Below are 18372 nucleotides of genomic sequence, written 5' to 3' on the forward strand. Positions count from 1 at the left end.
AGTGGGCATGTTTACTCGCCATGCAAAGACCACTGTACAAAGCAGACTTGAATCTTGATGAGCCCGATTTACTGATAAGTTTCAACAGATTGTTGTGTTTACCTAGCAAATGTTAATGTGTATTTGATTATTTATTTCAGTCTTTGGCTCTCTCTCTCTCACTTAGTCTGTCGTTAGATGGTACGGTTAACTCGTGCCCTCTTGCTCATCAATCTATTCCGTGGGCCTGTTATGGGCGGATCGTACTCTACAGGCGGAGAAGTAAGTTTAATATAAATTGCCTTCATTTGTGAATGTCAATGTAATCTTTACACTCTCTTGTTGACTATCTGTATTATGGCAGACGGTCAGAAGTTCATCTCCAAATGAAGGGAAAATAATAAAGTGAAATGGTCACAAACAATGTTCCCTCTAAGCTGCGCAATTGCGCAGTGCTGACACGGTCTCTGCGCACAGAAAATCTAAGCTGCGCACAACAAATCCGAAGTGATGACCTTTTTTTAGTCGTTACGCACTGTTGTCTAAGGGACCGCAAAGTGAATTGGTGTGTGCGTGCAGACTCGTGAAAAATTAGAGGGAACATTGGTCACAAACCTATATGTTGCAAATATGAATGTACGTTGTAAAAAGTTTATTGCAATAATACGTACATCTTGTATTACAATTTATTTGAATGTAATAGAGAGGGAGAGAAAGGTAAAGACGATATGGTCATAAAGTTATGTGTGATCTTCAGAGAATATATATGTAATACAGTGTTTTGTATCAAAAGAGAAACAAAATTTTATTTAACATGAAAAAAATGAATAAATAAAACAATTTAATCAGTGAATCCTCGGAATCCGGAACCCTAGCCTACATATTACATCCTATGTCATGTGATTTGGTGTATTTAGTGAAGAGTAGAGACAAACAACAATATTTCACAGTGTATACTGCCAATTGTTTTTGAATTGAGTTCATTCGGTTTGACCATATTTTCAGACTTTCACAGCCATGACTCATGCAGTAAACGGAAACTCATTGAAGGAGCCTTTTCCGGATCACACCAAGTTGGCCATGTTTGGTTAGTTTCTAATTAAATTGATATGTTGTGACTTTGATATTGAGCCATTGCATATTTTTATCAACCAAATAATCTGACGCCTCATTTCTATTGCAGGTATGGGCTGCTTCTGGGGTGTGGAACAAAAATACTGGAAATTGAACGGAGTCTATTCGACTCAAGTGGGGTGAGATAACCTATCTTTTACCGGCTTGTATCAAAATTCAGAGGTGTTCAGTAAGGAAGTACTATTTTTTCGGAGTACCGGTACGGTACTCATGTAGATTTTATCGACTTCCACTTTGGATAGTTTTTAGGCAAAATTACACCTAGAATACCTTTTTCACTTACTTGGAAATGCTGCTTGTGCTTGAGTTGAATTTTACGATATTACTAATGATGAATGCTCTGAACTCATTTGTAAAAATTTCAGCCAGTGCATGCTCATTTGGGTTGTTCAAAAATAACTTCTTTTTTTCAAATTTTACTGGCTTCTTCATAAAATTGTTAGATTAGGAAACCTAGCAGTTTTATTAAGTAGCCAGTATAATTTGAAAAAAAAGTTCTTTTTGAACAGACCTAATGCTCTAGCGCCGTACTTTTTCCGAGTACTTAAGTAGGTTCCACATACTTGCACTACCTACTTGGTTATGATTTTAGACTACTTATACTTCACAGTTTTGAGCTGAACCAGACCTAGAATACTTACTTTATTATTTAAACTTGGAAATGCTACTTGTACTACAGTTGAATTTTGATACATTAATCCTACTTCTACTTGAGTGCCAATGATGAATGCTTTGACTTGGGCGGTGTTTTTTATGTCAAACCAGCCCTCGATTGATTTTTACTTGCTTGGAAAACACAATTCTACTTGTACTTGAATTTATGACATTACTCCTATTTCTACTTGGCACCAATGATAAATACTTGGTCAACTCAAAATCGAAATGTTAACCATCACATGATCAGCGCGTTCCTTCAGTCTGAAAACCCACAAATTGAGATTTGTTTTCCCAGATATTCAGCCGGCAGCACAGACGACCCAACGTACCGTGAGGTGTGCGGCGGAAAAACTGGCCACGCAGAGGTTGTTCGGGTTGTTTATGAACCAGAGAAGATTACCTACGCACAGTTGCTAAAGGTTTGCTGAGAACACAATTGAACATCTGGAAAATTTACAGCTTTTCCAAGCCAGATAACACTTTGAATGATAGCTGCATGGTTTTTCATAGTTAGATTAAAATTAGAATGAGTGAATTCACAAAAACTTTGAAATTGATTTCAATTCCGCATTTGGAAGAAATACAACAAAATCATATTCAGTTCATATCAAATCAGAGTTCATCATCACGAGAATGGCAAATGTCTGTGCAGCAAGCTTGACTCGTTTCGCAATACACAGATCTGTAACATTTTCAGGAAAACCAGAATTGAGAATAGAATTCAAATTAGGGAACATTTCACAAATTAGATTAAAATTAAGTTACTGAATTCGCAAATACTCGAAAACTTAATTGAATTCCGGCTTCGAAAGAACTGTCATAACAATCAAGCTCAGTTCATAACAAACTATAGTTGATTCTCGTATGAGAATGGCAGATATTTCTATACCTAGCGTGGTTCGCTTCTCATGATACAGTTCTCCTGTAGGGTTTCAGGAAAACCAGAAATTAAATCAGAATTAACATGAGAGCATCGAAACATTTCACAAATTACCTTATAATTACATTACCCGTATTTTACACTAATTACAAAACTAGAGTTATCCAACTGTCCCCAAGTGTGACTTGGAGTGTGCTTTGTGCAAGCGTGAAATATAAAATATTTGTAGACGTTCTGGGAGAACCACAACCCAACGCAAGGAGATCGCCAAGGGAACGACCGTGGGAGTCAGTATCGTTCCGGTATTTATTACTACGACGACGAGCAGAAGTCGCTGGCAGATGCTTCTCGGGATGCTTATCAAAAGGTTTCTGCCATTCTACTCAGGGTTGTAATGGCTCTAGTCCTGACTCGACTCAAAATTTTTTGTTGACTCGAGTCATTTTCTGAAATATGAAAAATGTCTCGACTTGACTCACTCTCTGTACAGACTCGACCTGCACTCGAGTCATTGCGCATGACTGGAGATAATCAAGCCAGAAACTGTCTTTTATCTGTAGTAGAAGAGATAGTCAAACAAGTTATCGTTGGTACTCAAGTGGAAGTAATGTCATCAATTTCTACTAGTAGCGATTTCCAAGTAAGTAGAAAAGTAGTTATTCCACGTGGTTTTGCCTAGGAAAGTTTTTATTGTCTAAACCAGTTCCCAACCACTTTCGACTCATCGAGTCAAGTCACAATTTGAACCAGATGGACTGATTCAAAGTCATCACATTTTATCAGCTGTTTGATATACAGATACATTTCTAAAACGCAGAGTCAAGTCCAGTAATTTTTTGCAAAGTGAATCGAGTCAAGTCGTGACTGGAGTCATCCCAACGCTGATTTTCGGATCCGAGAAAGAAGACATATAAACCGGAAATTTCTACAGCCAACTCTGTTCGCTGGTAAATTGACTATTGTTTCGACGCGACACTCCGTTGTCAATGAGTGCCGATTTAGCAGGCGTCGAATCCTGTCTGCTAAGCTGAATCTGCTCTTGGACTCGCTAACCTTGCGTATCAGTCTTGTATTTCAATAGAATCAAGCAACCCAAATTGTAGATCAAACAATGAGAACTTCCGAATTGCTTTGAAAGTACTAAGATGGTAATACAAGCAATTGTGAGATTCGCAATAGTGCTCGCTCGTCCGTTGCTCGATGGTATGGAGGACGATACAACGGCACCGAGGAAAATATAAAGGCAAACGAATAGGAAAGTAGAACAGTAATAATCAAATAATCAGGATTACAATCAGACAATTAAAAGGAGTAAGAAGGCGAGATAGAAATGAAGGACAGTTCAATTGGAAACTGATTCCTTTAAAAACATCAAATGGAACAAATAAACATGCGCAATCGCAAACACTCCCCCATTTGACTGAACCCAGTCAACAGAATTGCACCAATGTACAAAATTTACAAGTTAATGTTCAGACCAGTCAATACTCTAGATGCATGCGTCAATCTGATCTTTGACCACATAAATTCGGAATCAAAAACGTTCCTGCGTGGTGGTTTAACATCTTCCGAGAACCATGGGGTTTGGAGTGAAAAGGAATGTCAATTAAGTCTGCATATCACGTCCAGTCAATTCCGAAGCAAAGAATAGTTCGATGGAAGTCATCAAGATAAGCGACTAGGTCAGAGAAATGTGGTTTAACGGCGTACGGACGATTCCATCCCGACTAATGCAAGAGTAATAATCATTCAATAATTGAAGGCAAAGATAAATGAAAAATGTCCATCGTATTGGATCGTACGGACGTTCGAAAAATCACTTGAAATGGTAAAGCAGCGTTCAGCAACCCTACTGGCGAGAACAAATCAGATCAAAATGGCAGAGGCGTTCAGCAAATCTATATCAGTGATCAGAATAAATCACATTCAATCATACAGAGGCGTCCAGCAACTCTCTAGTGATGAGAATAAGTCAACTTTGAATGGTAGAGAGGCGTCCAGCAGCTCTACAAGTGTTCAGAACTGCCGAGTCATGTCAATACACAAGGGCATAGTTAAATGGCAAATATCTTTCGCATTAGAAGCTATAACCTCCGATAACGTGAACGCTCAACAAATCACTTTGAATGGTGAAGCAGCGTTCAACAACCCTACAGGCGAGAACCAATCACATAAAATGGCAGAGGAGCGTTCAGCAAAGCTATACTAGTGATCAGAATAGATCACATTCAATCGTACAGAGGCATCCAGCAAATCTGCTAGTGACGAGAATAAATCACCTTGAATAGTAGGGAGGCGTCCGGCAGCTCTACAAGTGTCGAGAACGTTGGTGAGACGGAGAATCGAATGCGGCTCCAACGCGAACGTTTTACTCAAGTGCTTGATGACAGCTATAGTTGTCGGGAGAATCGTGTTACTGTCGCAAACTTCGTAGAGGCGTCGCTGACAGCATTCAACTTTGTTACACCATAAGATGTAGCAGATTCGATGCGAAGCAGAGGTGATCAATCCAGGACGGGCAGCAGAGTCCTGAATGTAGACTGAATGCCCGCGCCCGAGCCGAGGAGAGCCATGAGCTTGAATTCGCTTCAATGCGTATCGCTTCCAGACTCCCTGGCGAATTGATTCCGGACAACCTTATTGCGAATTGTTTCGACGCGACACTCCGTTGTCAATGAGTGCCGATTTAGCAGGCGTCGAATCCTGTCTGCTAAGCTGAATCTGCTCTTGGACTCGCTAACCTTGCGTATCAGTCTTGTATTTCAATAGAATCAAGCAACCCAAATTGTAGATCAAACAATGAGAACTTCCGAATTGCTTTGAAAGTACTAAGATGGTAATACAAGCAATTGTGAGATTCGCAATAGTGCTCGCTCGTCCGTTGCTCGATGGTATGGAGGACGATACAACGGCACCGAGGAAAATATAAAGGCAAACGAATAGGAAAGTAGAACAGTAATAATCAAATAATCAGGATTACAATCAGACAATTAAAAGGAGTAAGAAGGCGAGATAGAAATGAAGGACAGTTCAATTGGAAACTGATTCCTTTAAAAACATCAAATGGAACAAATAAACATGCGCAATCGCAATGACTATAAAAGAAATAGGTTAACTTCTTCGCAGATATCCTGGTATCTGAGGTTGTGGCGAAATACCCTTTTTTGTGGTTGACTTTCGCAACATTTCCAGAATTAACCCGTTTTTCACTTGTATTTTGTACCGGTCTCTGGGTGATTAAATATATCTGACCGGGCGTTTTAACATTTTCGCTCCCCTGTTTCTCAGAATTGTGCACGTCCAATCACAACCACTTGAACTAATCAAGCAAGCAAAATCCACTATTACCTCTGTCTCCACCACAGACTCTGCAGATGCATCCTCTTGTTTTTAGGAATTATCAAAGAAGGGCTTTGGCGAAATAACGACAGAGATCAAGAAAGCTGCCACTTTCTACTATGCAGAAGATTATCACCAGCAGTATTTGCACAAGAACCCGGGAGGGTATTGCGGGCTGGCCGGGACCGGGGTGTCCTGTCCTGTTGGGGTATTGAAGAAGGCAGAACTGTGAATAAATAATAATCAATTGCGTGATTTCTTTACCAATTCTTATTCTCGGGAAAGTTCCATGTGAATAAAATAGAATCGATCTGTAGTTCTGGGGTATCGGTATCAGTTTTATAAAGAATTTCATCTTTTCAAACGAACAAGATTGCGATGCAGTAAAAAGATAGGAAGGTGTCGATTGTCGAACGACTTGTAGAGAAGAGTAGTCCTTGAAATCACACCAACCTGTGCCTCGGCGATGTAAAGATGAGGCATGCACGAGCACATTGCGCCCTGAATGAAAAGTAAAAGAAAATACAGAAAAACAAGCGACAAAATGAGGCGGCATGTGACGGAAGGCGAGAATCGATATGCCATGTCGTGGTCCGGTAAACTGGAGGGATAAGTAGTAGCGTATCGCAGCAGATCCGTTCATACAGCGACCGACGTATCTTACTGCCACGATTCTAATGGAAACCAATTATACCCGGGTTTCAAAAGCATAAACTCGAACGTACACGAGAAACCATCACAAAATTAGTCATCCTCGCTCATACTGGGAGACTTATGGTTATATTTAAAAGTTCTAGAATGTTGCAAAGACTATTAGAGAGAGAGAGAGAGAGATATGATATTCTTTTTCGCCTGCACCATCGAGATGCTTTGACGATGGAGTTGCGATACGGCGCCATGAGGTCATCTAGTCTGCGCCCCCGTTTTTTTTTCTCCTCCATGCTATCCTACAGTAAACAGCGAACACACAATACCACAATATATACAATAGTTTAACAATGTCTCTTAGAGATATGAAAATCCTTTTTAACAGATGTCAGAACAGATGTGCGGTCACGTGAGGCCAGCGAGGCAATAAAGTGAATAATGAATACTATCGGTGCACCAAACCCGAGGAATGACAGCGCAGCGAAACAATACAATACGAGGTGACGCACAAATTAATCTGCTCGCCAATTGTTGGCTAGCAATCCGACAATCGCAGTCAAGTGTATCATCGGGCTATTGACTTGCAGTTGCTAGCTCTGTATCGTCGCTACTACCAGTGGTGTAGCCACGGGGTGGATGTCGGGGGTCAAAACCACTCCCAATACAAACTTGTTCATTGAAAACCGATCCAATGAAACAAAAATTTTCAACTTCCTTCAGAATTGAATATAGTTAGTTTTCAAGAACTTTCAGTTGATAGTATTGAAGAGTAGTTATAGATGTGCATTTTGAAAATCAAGCAGTCCCGTGCAAGTCTGCTTCTCACGTAGCCTAACCATAGCCTTTACAGCCTTTTTGTAAAGGCTATGGCCTAACCGTCAGGTAAAAATATTCAGGTGTAATTCAATACGAATATATTAAACATATGCTAAATGTAATAAGAGACAAGTCGCCAACTGCATAACCTACCCTTTCGTGTTTTCGGAGGCTGTCATGGAGGTATCGAGCAGCAAGGCCTTAATGGGAAATAACATCACCCCGAGTCAAAATTTACGTTTGACGAAACAATAAATGTCTGTCTGTCTATATAATCATAAATCAGACTCTTAGAGTTCCTCACCAACCATAAACCCCACCACAACGCTGTGTTACCATCGTGTATTTCATTCCACAGTGCTACATACGACAAATTGCACTTCAGCATATAGTTTCACAACGATACCGCCATAATACGAATCATCTCATAGTTACTGCAAGAAACGGGACATCAAATCAAACGACCACAAATAATATGACTCCAACAATTCAAAAACAAAAGCCACTCTCAGATCGGCGGCATTGGCTTTCCACTATGATATTCGCTGCCTGTATGTGTGGGCGAAGGGTTGCCAGGCTGAAGTACGTTACGAAAATCTGCAGAAGATCCAGTGCTGTCCTCTCCGATGTTGTCGTAGGATGTAGCGTTTGGCCCTGTGGTATAGAGAAAGTGATTTGGTGCCGTTCATTCAACTATTCCGTACATCGAATCGAGTATTAATTCTGGTGATTAGAGCAGCGAGACGAATTTTTCAAGTACCGGTACTGAAATGATACGTCCCTTAGCACTAATAGTAAATCTAGAAACACGAATTATACTTTTGATACTATTTTACACAGTGAAGGGCTATAGCCTATAAACCTCGATTGGTGGTATCGCAGCATACAAAACATCTGCTACAAAGCTACGCACGTTACTGGAATTGACATTTCCGTGCAGTCATGATCAACACACAGCCTTGTCAGTGTCACAAAGCGCGATGAAATAGTACGGCTCTTCAAAAATGACTTTTTTTCTCAAATCATACTGGTTACTTGATAAAATTGTTAGGTTACCTAATTTAAGCCTACACACCTAATTTGGTTCAATTCCAACCAGTAGCCGCATTGCTAGAGGAGAACAAAGTTTCTATTTATTATATAAAAATCAATAACAAAAAATTTCAAAATTTGGTTCAATTCCAGACGGTGGAAGCGGAGTTATTGGCGTCGAAAAATGTGGATTTGAATAAAATAGTATTTACGGTGAACACCACTACTATAATAATTAAAGAATTGGTCACCGTAAATACTATTTTATTCATAATCCAAATTTTTTGACGGCAATGACTACGCTGACAACCCATATATAGACAACCCAACACTTTCATGGGGTGAACAAAAATTTTCAAATTTTTTGAAATTTATTTTTAGATAATAAATAAAAACTTTCTTCTTCTGTAGCAATGCGGCTACTTGTTGGAATTGAACCAAATTTGGTGTGTAGGCTAAAATTAGTTACCTAACTATTTTATCAAGTAGCCAGTACGATTTGAGAAAAAAAGTCATTTTTGAAGAGCCCTAATGAAATAGTCATGGTCGAAAAAACACCAAATCATCTCGAATGTGACGTAGAACTGGCATTGTATTTTTTGTAGTCAAGTAAAATTTACAGATTTGAACTTTCCACATCATAGTGAACATACAGTTGGAACGCCAGGTTGAGAGATACTCAAGGCCTAATATTCGATTCTGCCCACCCCTACTCACCAAAATTAATGTTGTATTCTCCGCCGCGGTCTCTGTACATCTGATAGACAAGGATTGTCGTGAAAGGCTTCAGGATGAGGTTCAGTATCGCCGTCACTGCAAGCAGAGATCAGAGAGCTGGTCAAGTAGTCATCGTTTGTGCCAAGTAAGTAACACGTATTCTAGGCCTGGTTTTGCCGATAAAACTGTAACCTGCAGCAAAGCAAAGTGATACAAACTGCTCGCAAAACTATTTCCTAGTTGACAAAACCCAAATTATAGAAAGTAGAATGTACAAGCGGAAGTACAAGTATTTTGAAAAAGTACAAGTACATCCACACTCGCTCGCGACTCACCCGCGCTGAACATTTGAAAGCCAGTGTGTATCGGCCCGGGAAAATAGACCGCCAGGCAAGTGATGTCGACGATAACCGAGAAAGCCGTCATCAGAAGGTACTGTAATATATAAATACACTAATTAGGGCTGTTCAAAAAATATTTTTTCCAAAATTTTATTGGCTACTCGAGAAAATTGTTAGGTTGACTAAAAAACGTCGCATACCAATTTTGGCTCAATTTCGACCTAGAAAAGCATTGCTAGATAAAAAAAAAGTTGGGATTTGTTTAATAAATGAGTCTTTTTAAAATTATAACGGCTACCCAGTCAAATCGGTGTTGTCTGTAAAAAGGATTCTTAGCAAATTTGGCTCAATTCCAGCCAGTAGAAGCAAAGTTATTGACGTTCAAAATTTAGGGTTTCAAATCCTAGTATTTACGGTGGGTGGATCTATAATACATGATGAATGAATTTGCCACCGTAAATAGGCTCCTATTATTTCAAATCAAAAATTTTGTCCTCAAATAACTTCGCTTCTACTACACGTTGTAATTGAGTCAAATTGGCGAGCAGCGTTTTTTTCAGGTAACTTGACAATAGTATCGAATAGCCAGTAAATTCGAAGAGATGAGGAAATTTTGGACAGCCCTAGTGCGCATTCATTAGCATTTGCTGGGCATGACAGTGCCAGTAGCTGCTCAGTAGCCTACGTCTACGTCAACACTTTTTAGAGTACTCAAGTGTGCCCATGGCCTACTAAAGTAGTAGGCCCTGGTGCGCCTTGCCTACTTGCGCTACGTACGGTACTCGAGCGGTTACGTTTTCAGGGTACTTCCAATTCTGTATTGATGGATTTTCAGGCAAATTCAATTATATACCGAATTCTAAAGAAATCCCAACAAAATGAAGTTCAATTCACATCAGGAAAAGCAGAAATCAGAGTAGAATTAAAATGTGTGCATAGATAGATATCACAAATTAGATTACTAGCATTTCGCTCAATTAGTCTATTTAGACAGCTACAATTATTTAGTAAGTCCTGTCATAACATGCCAAGCAAACAATGAATCATTACTAGGGCAAGTTTTTGCAACATTCGCACCTCTATCTTACAGCTTCCTAGATACTCAGAACCTATGCACTATGATGTTTTAAGCTGTTTGGGGGGATTTCATAGTGCAACTCTATTTTTCATGGAAATTAGTACTGCAACTTTCGTCAAATATTGCGTTGAAATGTAAAGGAGTGATTTAAAACCATGGTATAAACTATTTCTAGTATGGTTCTATTCTCTTTGATTTGCAAAATAAAGAACTATATGATGGGTTAACTGCATCTCACTGGTATCAATGACAAGATGGCTTGCAAGAAGTTCAACCACCCCAGTCAAGCACGACCGTGCCTGAAAAATATGTAGACAGATCGCTTTATCAATTCTGCCGTTTAAATTTGAGATAGTTTTCCATTCAACGAGCACCCGGGCGAGACCGCCGAGAATTACATTTTCACTGAGTCACCTTTTTCAGCCTATTGCCTCTTTGTTCAAGTCACGGAGAGTGAGTTTCTCTGAAATGCCTTGGGTCAATTTGCAGACCTAGGGGAATTGGGGTGCGCTATTTGACTAGTTTTAAGGTGAGGGGATATCGTTATGGTGTTTGACTTTTTTGGGAAATTATTCCCGCATTGCATAATTTTGTTGGGAAAAAATGTAATTTTTGGCGGATTCGCCAGACCGTGCGTTAGATGGCAATAAAGTAACAAATTTGTCAGCGCAGCAGGAACTAGGTTTACAATGGAACCTCTCGAGTGTCCATACCCTAATAATTCAACGAAAATTATGAATGCAACTTTCGTTGAAATTAAATGCAGGTTTCTCGCGATTTTAGTGAAACCGAAACTTAGAAACTCGCCCTAATCATTACCATGAAAAGAGCATCAACAGACTGCCTATCAGCAACAGCCCACGTTCCGACAGCAAGCAGTGAGATGTTGGCGAAGACGTACCCCGTCACGGCCCATCCCGAGACAGCCCTGAAATATGGCTACAATTGGAAAATTTCAGCTTTTCCATATTACATTGCAATTAGAATTACTGAGTTCAAACGAACTTGGTAATTGAAATTGATTCCGACAACAAAACTCAGGTATGGTTAATATCGAATCACGGTTCATCCTGATAAGCACAAGAATGGTAATTGTCTGTACACTGAGCTTGGCTCATTTCGTATCGTACAGTTCCCCTGTAGCATTTCCAGGACAACCAGAATTAGATTGGAATGAAAATGAGAGAACCTTTACAAATTAGAGTACAATTACAATTACTGAATTCGCAAATACGGGGAAATTATAATCAATTGAGTCCACGTCATATAAAACCAGAGTTCATTTTCATGAGCACGAAACGACGAATTTCTGTACGCCAAGCTTCACACATTGGATGAGAATAAGATGACCGTCATTTCTGTCTAATTAGTTTTACTTGGACAACTGAAAAAACTGTCTAGTTGTTGAAGTCCGCCCTGAAAAAAGGGCAGTGGTCGTCTCAATTGAACTAAAGCACCAAATGAAATCACTCACCAGACAAACAAACACCAATGCAGGACAACGATCGACTGAAACGAAAAACACAATTCAAGTCAACGAACGAAATGCGATATTGACGTCCTACCTTGAGCGAAACGGACGGCATTATGGCGTCATAAACAAATTATAATATCAATCTGGATGAGGAATAAGGCAAGCATGATAAGTTAAGAGCAATATGACTTTGTTTCGTTGCTATAACAATAAAATGCAATGTAAGGCTGCAATAGTATTTGTGCAATATGAGAAAAATCAACACGCAAGCAGACTTGTACAAACTACCAATTGAACTACTAACTAACCACTGTTTTTAAATACTTCTAGTTGAGCATTAAAAAAAATTAGTTACCGAACAACTAGAAAGGGGGTGGAATCTGGAGGTCATTGTATCTGATTCTACTAAAATCAAAATTAACGAATTGCTTCGAAATTGAATGCAGTTAGTTGTGTTGTAGACTTGTAGTTTTTAGTTTAGAATATTAGTTTGTACAAGTCTGCATGTGAGAGTAATTCATTGTGACCATCAGAGCGCAATTCTACCAAATTACAATACTCAATACAGATACAATTTGCAAACGTCAGATACATCCATCCCACCTAAAAATAGCTCTCAATCTTGAAAGAATATACAGGCAGCAGTGAACCATGGCAAGCATTTTAGATGAAAACAGGCAAATCTCTCAATTTCCAGCTACAGCTGTGCTGGTTTTAAAGAATATTACAATTTCAAGTAAAATTACAGCATTGATCCAGCGCTGAACTGTGGCATGTACTACGAAAAAAATCAAATCTTGAAATTTCCTGCAATAGTTATTTGTGGACAGCAGATTACAAAATTACAAATTGAAGTGTCAAGTTATATAATGCCATTCCACCTAAATTCAGCTCTTAATGTTTTAAGAATAAACAGGTTGAACTGAACTGTGGCAAGCATCAAGATGGAAAACATGTAAAATCTTTCAATTTCCAGCAATATTCGTGGACGGCAGATTCAAAAATCGAGTGTTGAGTTATCGGGGTATTGCATACATAGATGTAAGGTGCTGAGCTGCTTTCGAAAATGCAATTTCCGAGATGCAAAAGCAAAAAAGACTGCAAAGAATAAAGGTTCCGTAAAATATACAAGGCACATCTCAATATACAAGAAGTTTGTGTACATAGAATATGAGGAAAATGTTCCCCAGGGCGGAGGGTTCAAATATAAGTTCGGCATATTGGAGTAAAAGATTCCTACTTATAACAAGGGCTGAAGCACATTGATTCTAATGATTCGAGTCGAGTTGTGAGAGATTTTTTCAGCACTGGAATTACCGTGATTTTCTAAGTATAGTACGTACCCTTAAAATGGCATGCAAATTATGGCAAAAAGCCTTTACCCATGTATAGTACGCACCCTGCATTCGCAGTACATGAATAGCTGTGTTTTAGTATGTGATGTTGTTCGTTTTGAGATGTCACTGTCGAACAATCATTACATAACCATCGCTAATCATATACAATTAACGGCGTTGTCTCTAAACGAGAGTAGATAATAGCCAAACTCTGCAAGGCCGGCAACGCGATAGTTCAGGCTAGCGACACACGACATCTTGCGCACGAGGCCTATTACAATTACAGATGCGATTGCTCAGGCCAACGGTTATGTCGGGCGCACCAGTCCTGTTGGAGATGCGACCGATTACGCAAGCGATTATATCTTGTGCACATGGCCTCTTGTGTATGCGATTGTTAAGGCCTGTCGTTGACGCGATGAATCAGCAAGGATTGTGGCGCACGCTTGTAGCAATCAGCGACCAAATTAAGCTCACGTGCAAACGGCACACTAACTCAGCAAGAGAGATCGCGTGCTTGTGCCATCGACTCTCGTTAATTGGCAACACGCTTTTCTGTTTGGCAGCGCGTTACACTCTATAATACGAATTACGGGGCTCGATGGCTAGAGGTGATGCACGATTGGAAACAAACATGAAGAAAGGTGTGATTTCAAATTTTTGATCGAGGGAGATTTTTTTCAAGACTTGCTGTACCCATGTATAATACGCACCCCCTATTTTAGGGCAAAAAATGGGTAAAATTTTGCGCATTATACATGGAAAATTACGGTATTTGAATACTCAAAGGGACTCAAACCCAAATACTCGATTTTGCCCGTCCCAGTTTATGTCCAGATAACAAAGTCACCAATTGTCGAGAAAATCGAAGCCCGTTTTTTGCGCATCATTTGAATCTGGAAGCCAATCGCCCAATTCCGTTTCGTCCTCAATCTGACGAAGAAGGTCCTCCTCGTTATTGAAAACGCTCCCGTTTTTAGTTTTAGACACGCCTCCCCTGTTGAGTTCCGCAGCAATTTCCAGATTCATGATAGCCCCGTCGAGAGTCAGTGAAGATCTGGGGTTGACTTGGTTGTTGCCCCCGGATGGTTTTTTGGTATGTTTCTTTTTCTGACGCAATATACCAGGATGGGGAAAATCGTAACTTGGTGAAGCTTTTTTGAACTTTTCTGTTGGGTATGAATCTTGGAATTCCGATTCTTTGTTGGACAAATCATAACTGGGTGAAGCTTGTTTGGACTTCTCTATTGGGTAGATATCGAGGAATTCCGATTCTTTGTTCGACAAATCATAACTGGCTGAACCTTGTTTGGATTTCAGTGTGGGGTATAAATCCAGGATCTCCGATTCTTTGTCTGGCAAATCATAACTGGGCGAAGCTTGTTTGTAGTTTTGTGTGGGGTATAAATCAAGGAATTCCGATTCTTTGTAAGTTTTCGATAGTTTAGTCGATGGTAGCTGTTCTGATTTGATGCCAGTCTCGGCTATATAGGCCGATAGTGAGATAGAGCTCGGTTCGGAATTATTATGATTACAGTTTTGGTCTTCAGACTGTGATTCATCACTTTTCACTTTCTTGGATTTTGAGCTTTTCTTTTTCGATTTTTTATCACTGGAACTCGCTTTTTTATTCTCCTGTAGAGATTTGTCGGATTTCTTCCCGTTATTTGCTAGTTCCCTTTCGTTTTCGGCACTTTCGTCAGCCGGAGGTAAACGCAATTCCATCTGACTTTGAGTCTCCACAGAAAAAGGGTCTGAAAACTCGTCTAACCATGAAATCGGACGCTCGGACTGATCGCTTGATGCCTAAAATGAAAACAATAAATTAATATTAATATTAAATTCAGAAGGATGCCTAGCAGCTTCAGTAGCTCACCTAAGAATGCAGGACGAATTCATGGATATACGCTTTGATTGTTTGTATGTAGTAATTGTAAATTGTTTCAATATTACAAGGGGAAGTTCACTACTGCCGTGAATCCCACGGCACGAGTCGGTGGGGTAGGATTAGAATTAAAATGATAGCTATACACATTTTTTTCTAAATCAGATTAAAACTAGAATGACTGAATTCGCAAAAACTTGGAAATTCAATTCATTTCCGACTTAGAAGGAAATAACAATTATCAAGTTCAGTTCATACCTAATCAGAGTTCATTTTCATAAGCATGAGAATGAAAAATGCCTGTACACCTAGCTTGCCTTGTCTGATGAATGAGTATAGAATGACAACATCAGCGATCAGCCTCAAAATGAAATTAAAACAAACCTGATACTGGATCAGTTTCTGCCCGGTCTCAATCCTAAACGACGGGAAAATATTGCTATAGTCATCCGTATTCGGCAGCGGATAGTGCTTCTTCACTTCCGTCGGAACCATGAACTCGTTAATGCTCTTCTCTTGTTCCGCTACAGACATTTCCTTCCACCTCAAGCCGCTCTTCCGGCGCAAGCTATCGATGTCTTCCATGATGCGGAAGGACATGCAGTTGATTGATGAGAAGTATTCATTAATTTCCTTGCGCTTGGAGCTTCTCTCGACCCACGACGCCATAATCAAGGGCAAGCAGCGTTATGCACCGAGACCACCAAGCCAGACCACGGAGCGACTATTCTGCAAAGCAAAACACAGCCCAAGAGACTCCTCTATATGGCTCAGCAGTCAGCACTTTACCAGTGGCCTCTTGTCTTCTCTGCGAATACTCAACGGAGAAGCCGACTTCCTGAGAAAGATCAAACGAATATTTATGCACTTTTATAGTATTTTTTATCATTTGAAAGCGCCACAAGATTGCGATACAATGGAAGCATCTTAAGTAGCATCCAATACTAGTCTTCAGTCTTCAGTCTTCAGGATTACCGGACCACGACCTTACATCGACCTCTCCCTCCGTCACATGCCACCTCATTTTGTCGCTTGCGTCTTATATTCTCTGCATTACTTTTCATTCAGTTTGCATGTCTCTTATTTACTTCGCCTAGGCTAAGGTGGGTGTCTGATCTTAATGACTACTCCATCGGGTCGTTAGCGTTTATGAACTCACACAGCTGGTCGATATAGCCTTGCATCACAGTGCGACCCCCCCCCCCGAACGAAATGCACTTTTTGAAACTATACGTATAACATGCTTCACTATAATGTCTATAGTTCTGCCTTCCTTGTCGCCATTTTCCCCTTGAAGTAGTGTTGGTATGTCTATAAAATCTTTACTTCTGATAGTAATTGTCAGGCTTGTAACCAAGTCAGAAGGTTCCGAGGCACAAGTCAATCTCACTTTCATAGTTTTGACTCGAGTCAAGTCGAGTCATTTTCAATTCACCACCGAGTCAAGTCAGAGTCCAAGTGACGGAGTAGAGTGTCGAGTCCGATTCAAAGTCATTGTATTCTAAGAACACTATTTAATGCGCCCACGAAATCACTGAGAAATCATTTCGAATAGCAAAGAAATCACGTGATAGAATTTCGAACTTTGATATCATAATCTTTGTATGAAATCTTAGTATGAAATGACTGTTATTTAGTTTCGAGTTCTATGAAAATTAAATGTAGTATAGAATTCAGACCCTACGGATTAGCATTAGAATTTCAATTTATAAATAATGTCCTCCTATTCCTACTTCTGTAGTCTGTACTTCTTTACTTCTGCTCGGGTGGTGGCGTAGTTCTCGGGGCCACGTAAGTAGCGGTGCCTTTCCATTCGATCTTGCACAACTTTCATGCAATTTATGACTGACAGTAGTTTTTGTTGTTTTGTCCAGTCAGATTCCGTACATGTCAGGCTATCATAAACTTTACAATCCTATGTCCGGATTTTAGCTAATGGTCTTTTTCCATTAGATCTCAGGAGACGAATACGGTAATGGCTATAAAGACTGTATTTCAGCTGCTACAACGCTGAGTCATCTGGTTACTGCTGTACTGCGTTTCTTTGTCTCTTGTAATTATTCCCTGATAGTGTCATAATTGTCCATCGAAGATATGAAATTGAAAATGTAAAATTGACTTGGATTCACTGGGGTGCACTTATGATATCTGGTATTTTTCTAAGGAATGCTTGTTTTACTTAGTTCAGCACCATTTTTATAGAAACTCGGAATATCCCTGAGTCTGTGTATAATGCTAAAAATGAACCTAGTGTCTCATCAGGTACTGGGTAACATCTAACTTGGTATCTATAGGGAGAGGAGGCTAAGATGAGACACGGGGCAAGATGAGACATGCAATTTTTTCACAGAAAAAGTTTCTGATGGACAGATTCCTTCAACTATGTTGTTCCCATATTATCATTCTATAGTCCTACCATATTAACAAGGCAAACAGCTTTGAGGTTGGGCAGAAAAATGGCGAAAACTATATTTTCATAGTCTATGTCAGTTATGTGAATTCATGTTTGTAAGGGCATATCATAGTACTTCATATTATAAAACAACATTACTGGAGCTGGTTTAGTGCAATATTAGCAGTGTAATCATGCACTTACCTCTGAATAGTAATAGAGAGAAACATTTTCATTCAAGTTTATACGATAATTTAGGTGTGGGTGTAAGATGAGACAAAACCATGGCGATAAGTTGAGACATGGGTATCAGAGGGCTTTTCTATTGAAGGCCTCGCAAGATTAAAAATTTACTGTTGAAGGCACACAACTTGTATTGGTTATCTAGTAGTTGACAAGATGTGACATTACAAGACAAAATAATAACGAAACTCTTATTGTTGCTGGATCCCATGGATAATTGGTTTTCGATGTCATTTAAATTCGCACATTATGTATAAATTCTTTTTAAAAGTGAATTATTTCACGATTATTATATTTTATTCTTGACGTTGCTAGTTGATTCATCATTTGGGATGAATTGGTGGTGTAATGAGAAAGAATTGCTTGGTGTCTCATCTTGAACACAGTGTGTCTCATTTTACCGTCACCTGGGGGTAAGTT

The 18372-nt window shown here is 39.6% G+C and overlaps 3 protein-coding genes across 3 annotated transcripts; 1 reads left to right on the top strand and 2 right to left on the bottom strand.

Moving 5' to 3' along the window:
* The first annotated feature begins 132 nt into the window (after positions 1-132).
* Positions 133-6305, top strand: LOC145440698 (mitochondrial peptide methionine sulfoxide reductase-like). Its single transcript, XM_080318427.1, has 6 exons — positions 133-261; positions 985-1066; positions 1163-1232; positions 2066-2189; positions 2880-3017; positions 6045-6305. The coding sequence occupies exons 1-6, from the start codon at positions 178-180 to the stop codon at positions 6219-6221; spliced, it is 675 nt and encodes a 224-aa protein (XP_080174553.1). The 5' UTR covers positions 133-177; the 3' UTR covers positions 6222-6305.
* Positions 6306-7780: 1475 nt separating this feature from the next.
* LOC145442078 (type-1 angiotensin II receptor-associated protein-like) lies at positions 7781-12319 on the bottom strand. Its single transcript, XM_080320073.1, has 6 exons — positions 12187-12319; positions 12096-12130; positions 11441-11549; positions 9538-9637; positions 9203-9298; positions 7781-8107 (listed from the first exon to the last, which is right to left on the bottom strand). Exons 1-6 carry the CDS (start codon positions 12205-12207, stop codon positions 7962-7964), a joined length of 507 nt encoding a protein of 168 aa, XP_080176199.1. The 5' UTR covers positions 12208-12319; the 3' UTR covers positions 7781-7961.
* A 1755-nt stretch (positions 12320-14074) lies between these two features.
* Positions 14075-16088, bottom strand: LOC145442077 (uncharacterized). The gene is made up of 2 exons (XM_080320072.1): positions 15702-16088; positions 14075-15238 (listed from the first exon to the last, which is right to left on the bottom strand). Exons 1-2 carry the CDS (start codon positions 15984-15986, stop codon positions 14279-14281), a joined length of 1245 nt encoding a protein of 414 aa, XP_080176198.1. The 5' UTR covers positions 15987-16088; the 3' UTR covers positions 14075-14278.
* Between the last annotated feature and the right edge of the window lie 2284 nt (positions 16089-18372).

Source organism: Botryllus schlosseri, chromosome 6 (genome assembly GCF_051294905.1).
Source record: "Botryllus schlosseri isolate E-star chromosome 6, Bs_hap1, whole genome shotgun sequence".
Taxonomy (NCBI): domain Eukaryota; kingdom Metazoa; phylum Chordata; class Ascidiacea; order Stolidobranchia; family Styelidae; genus Botryllus; species Botryllus schlosseri.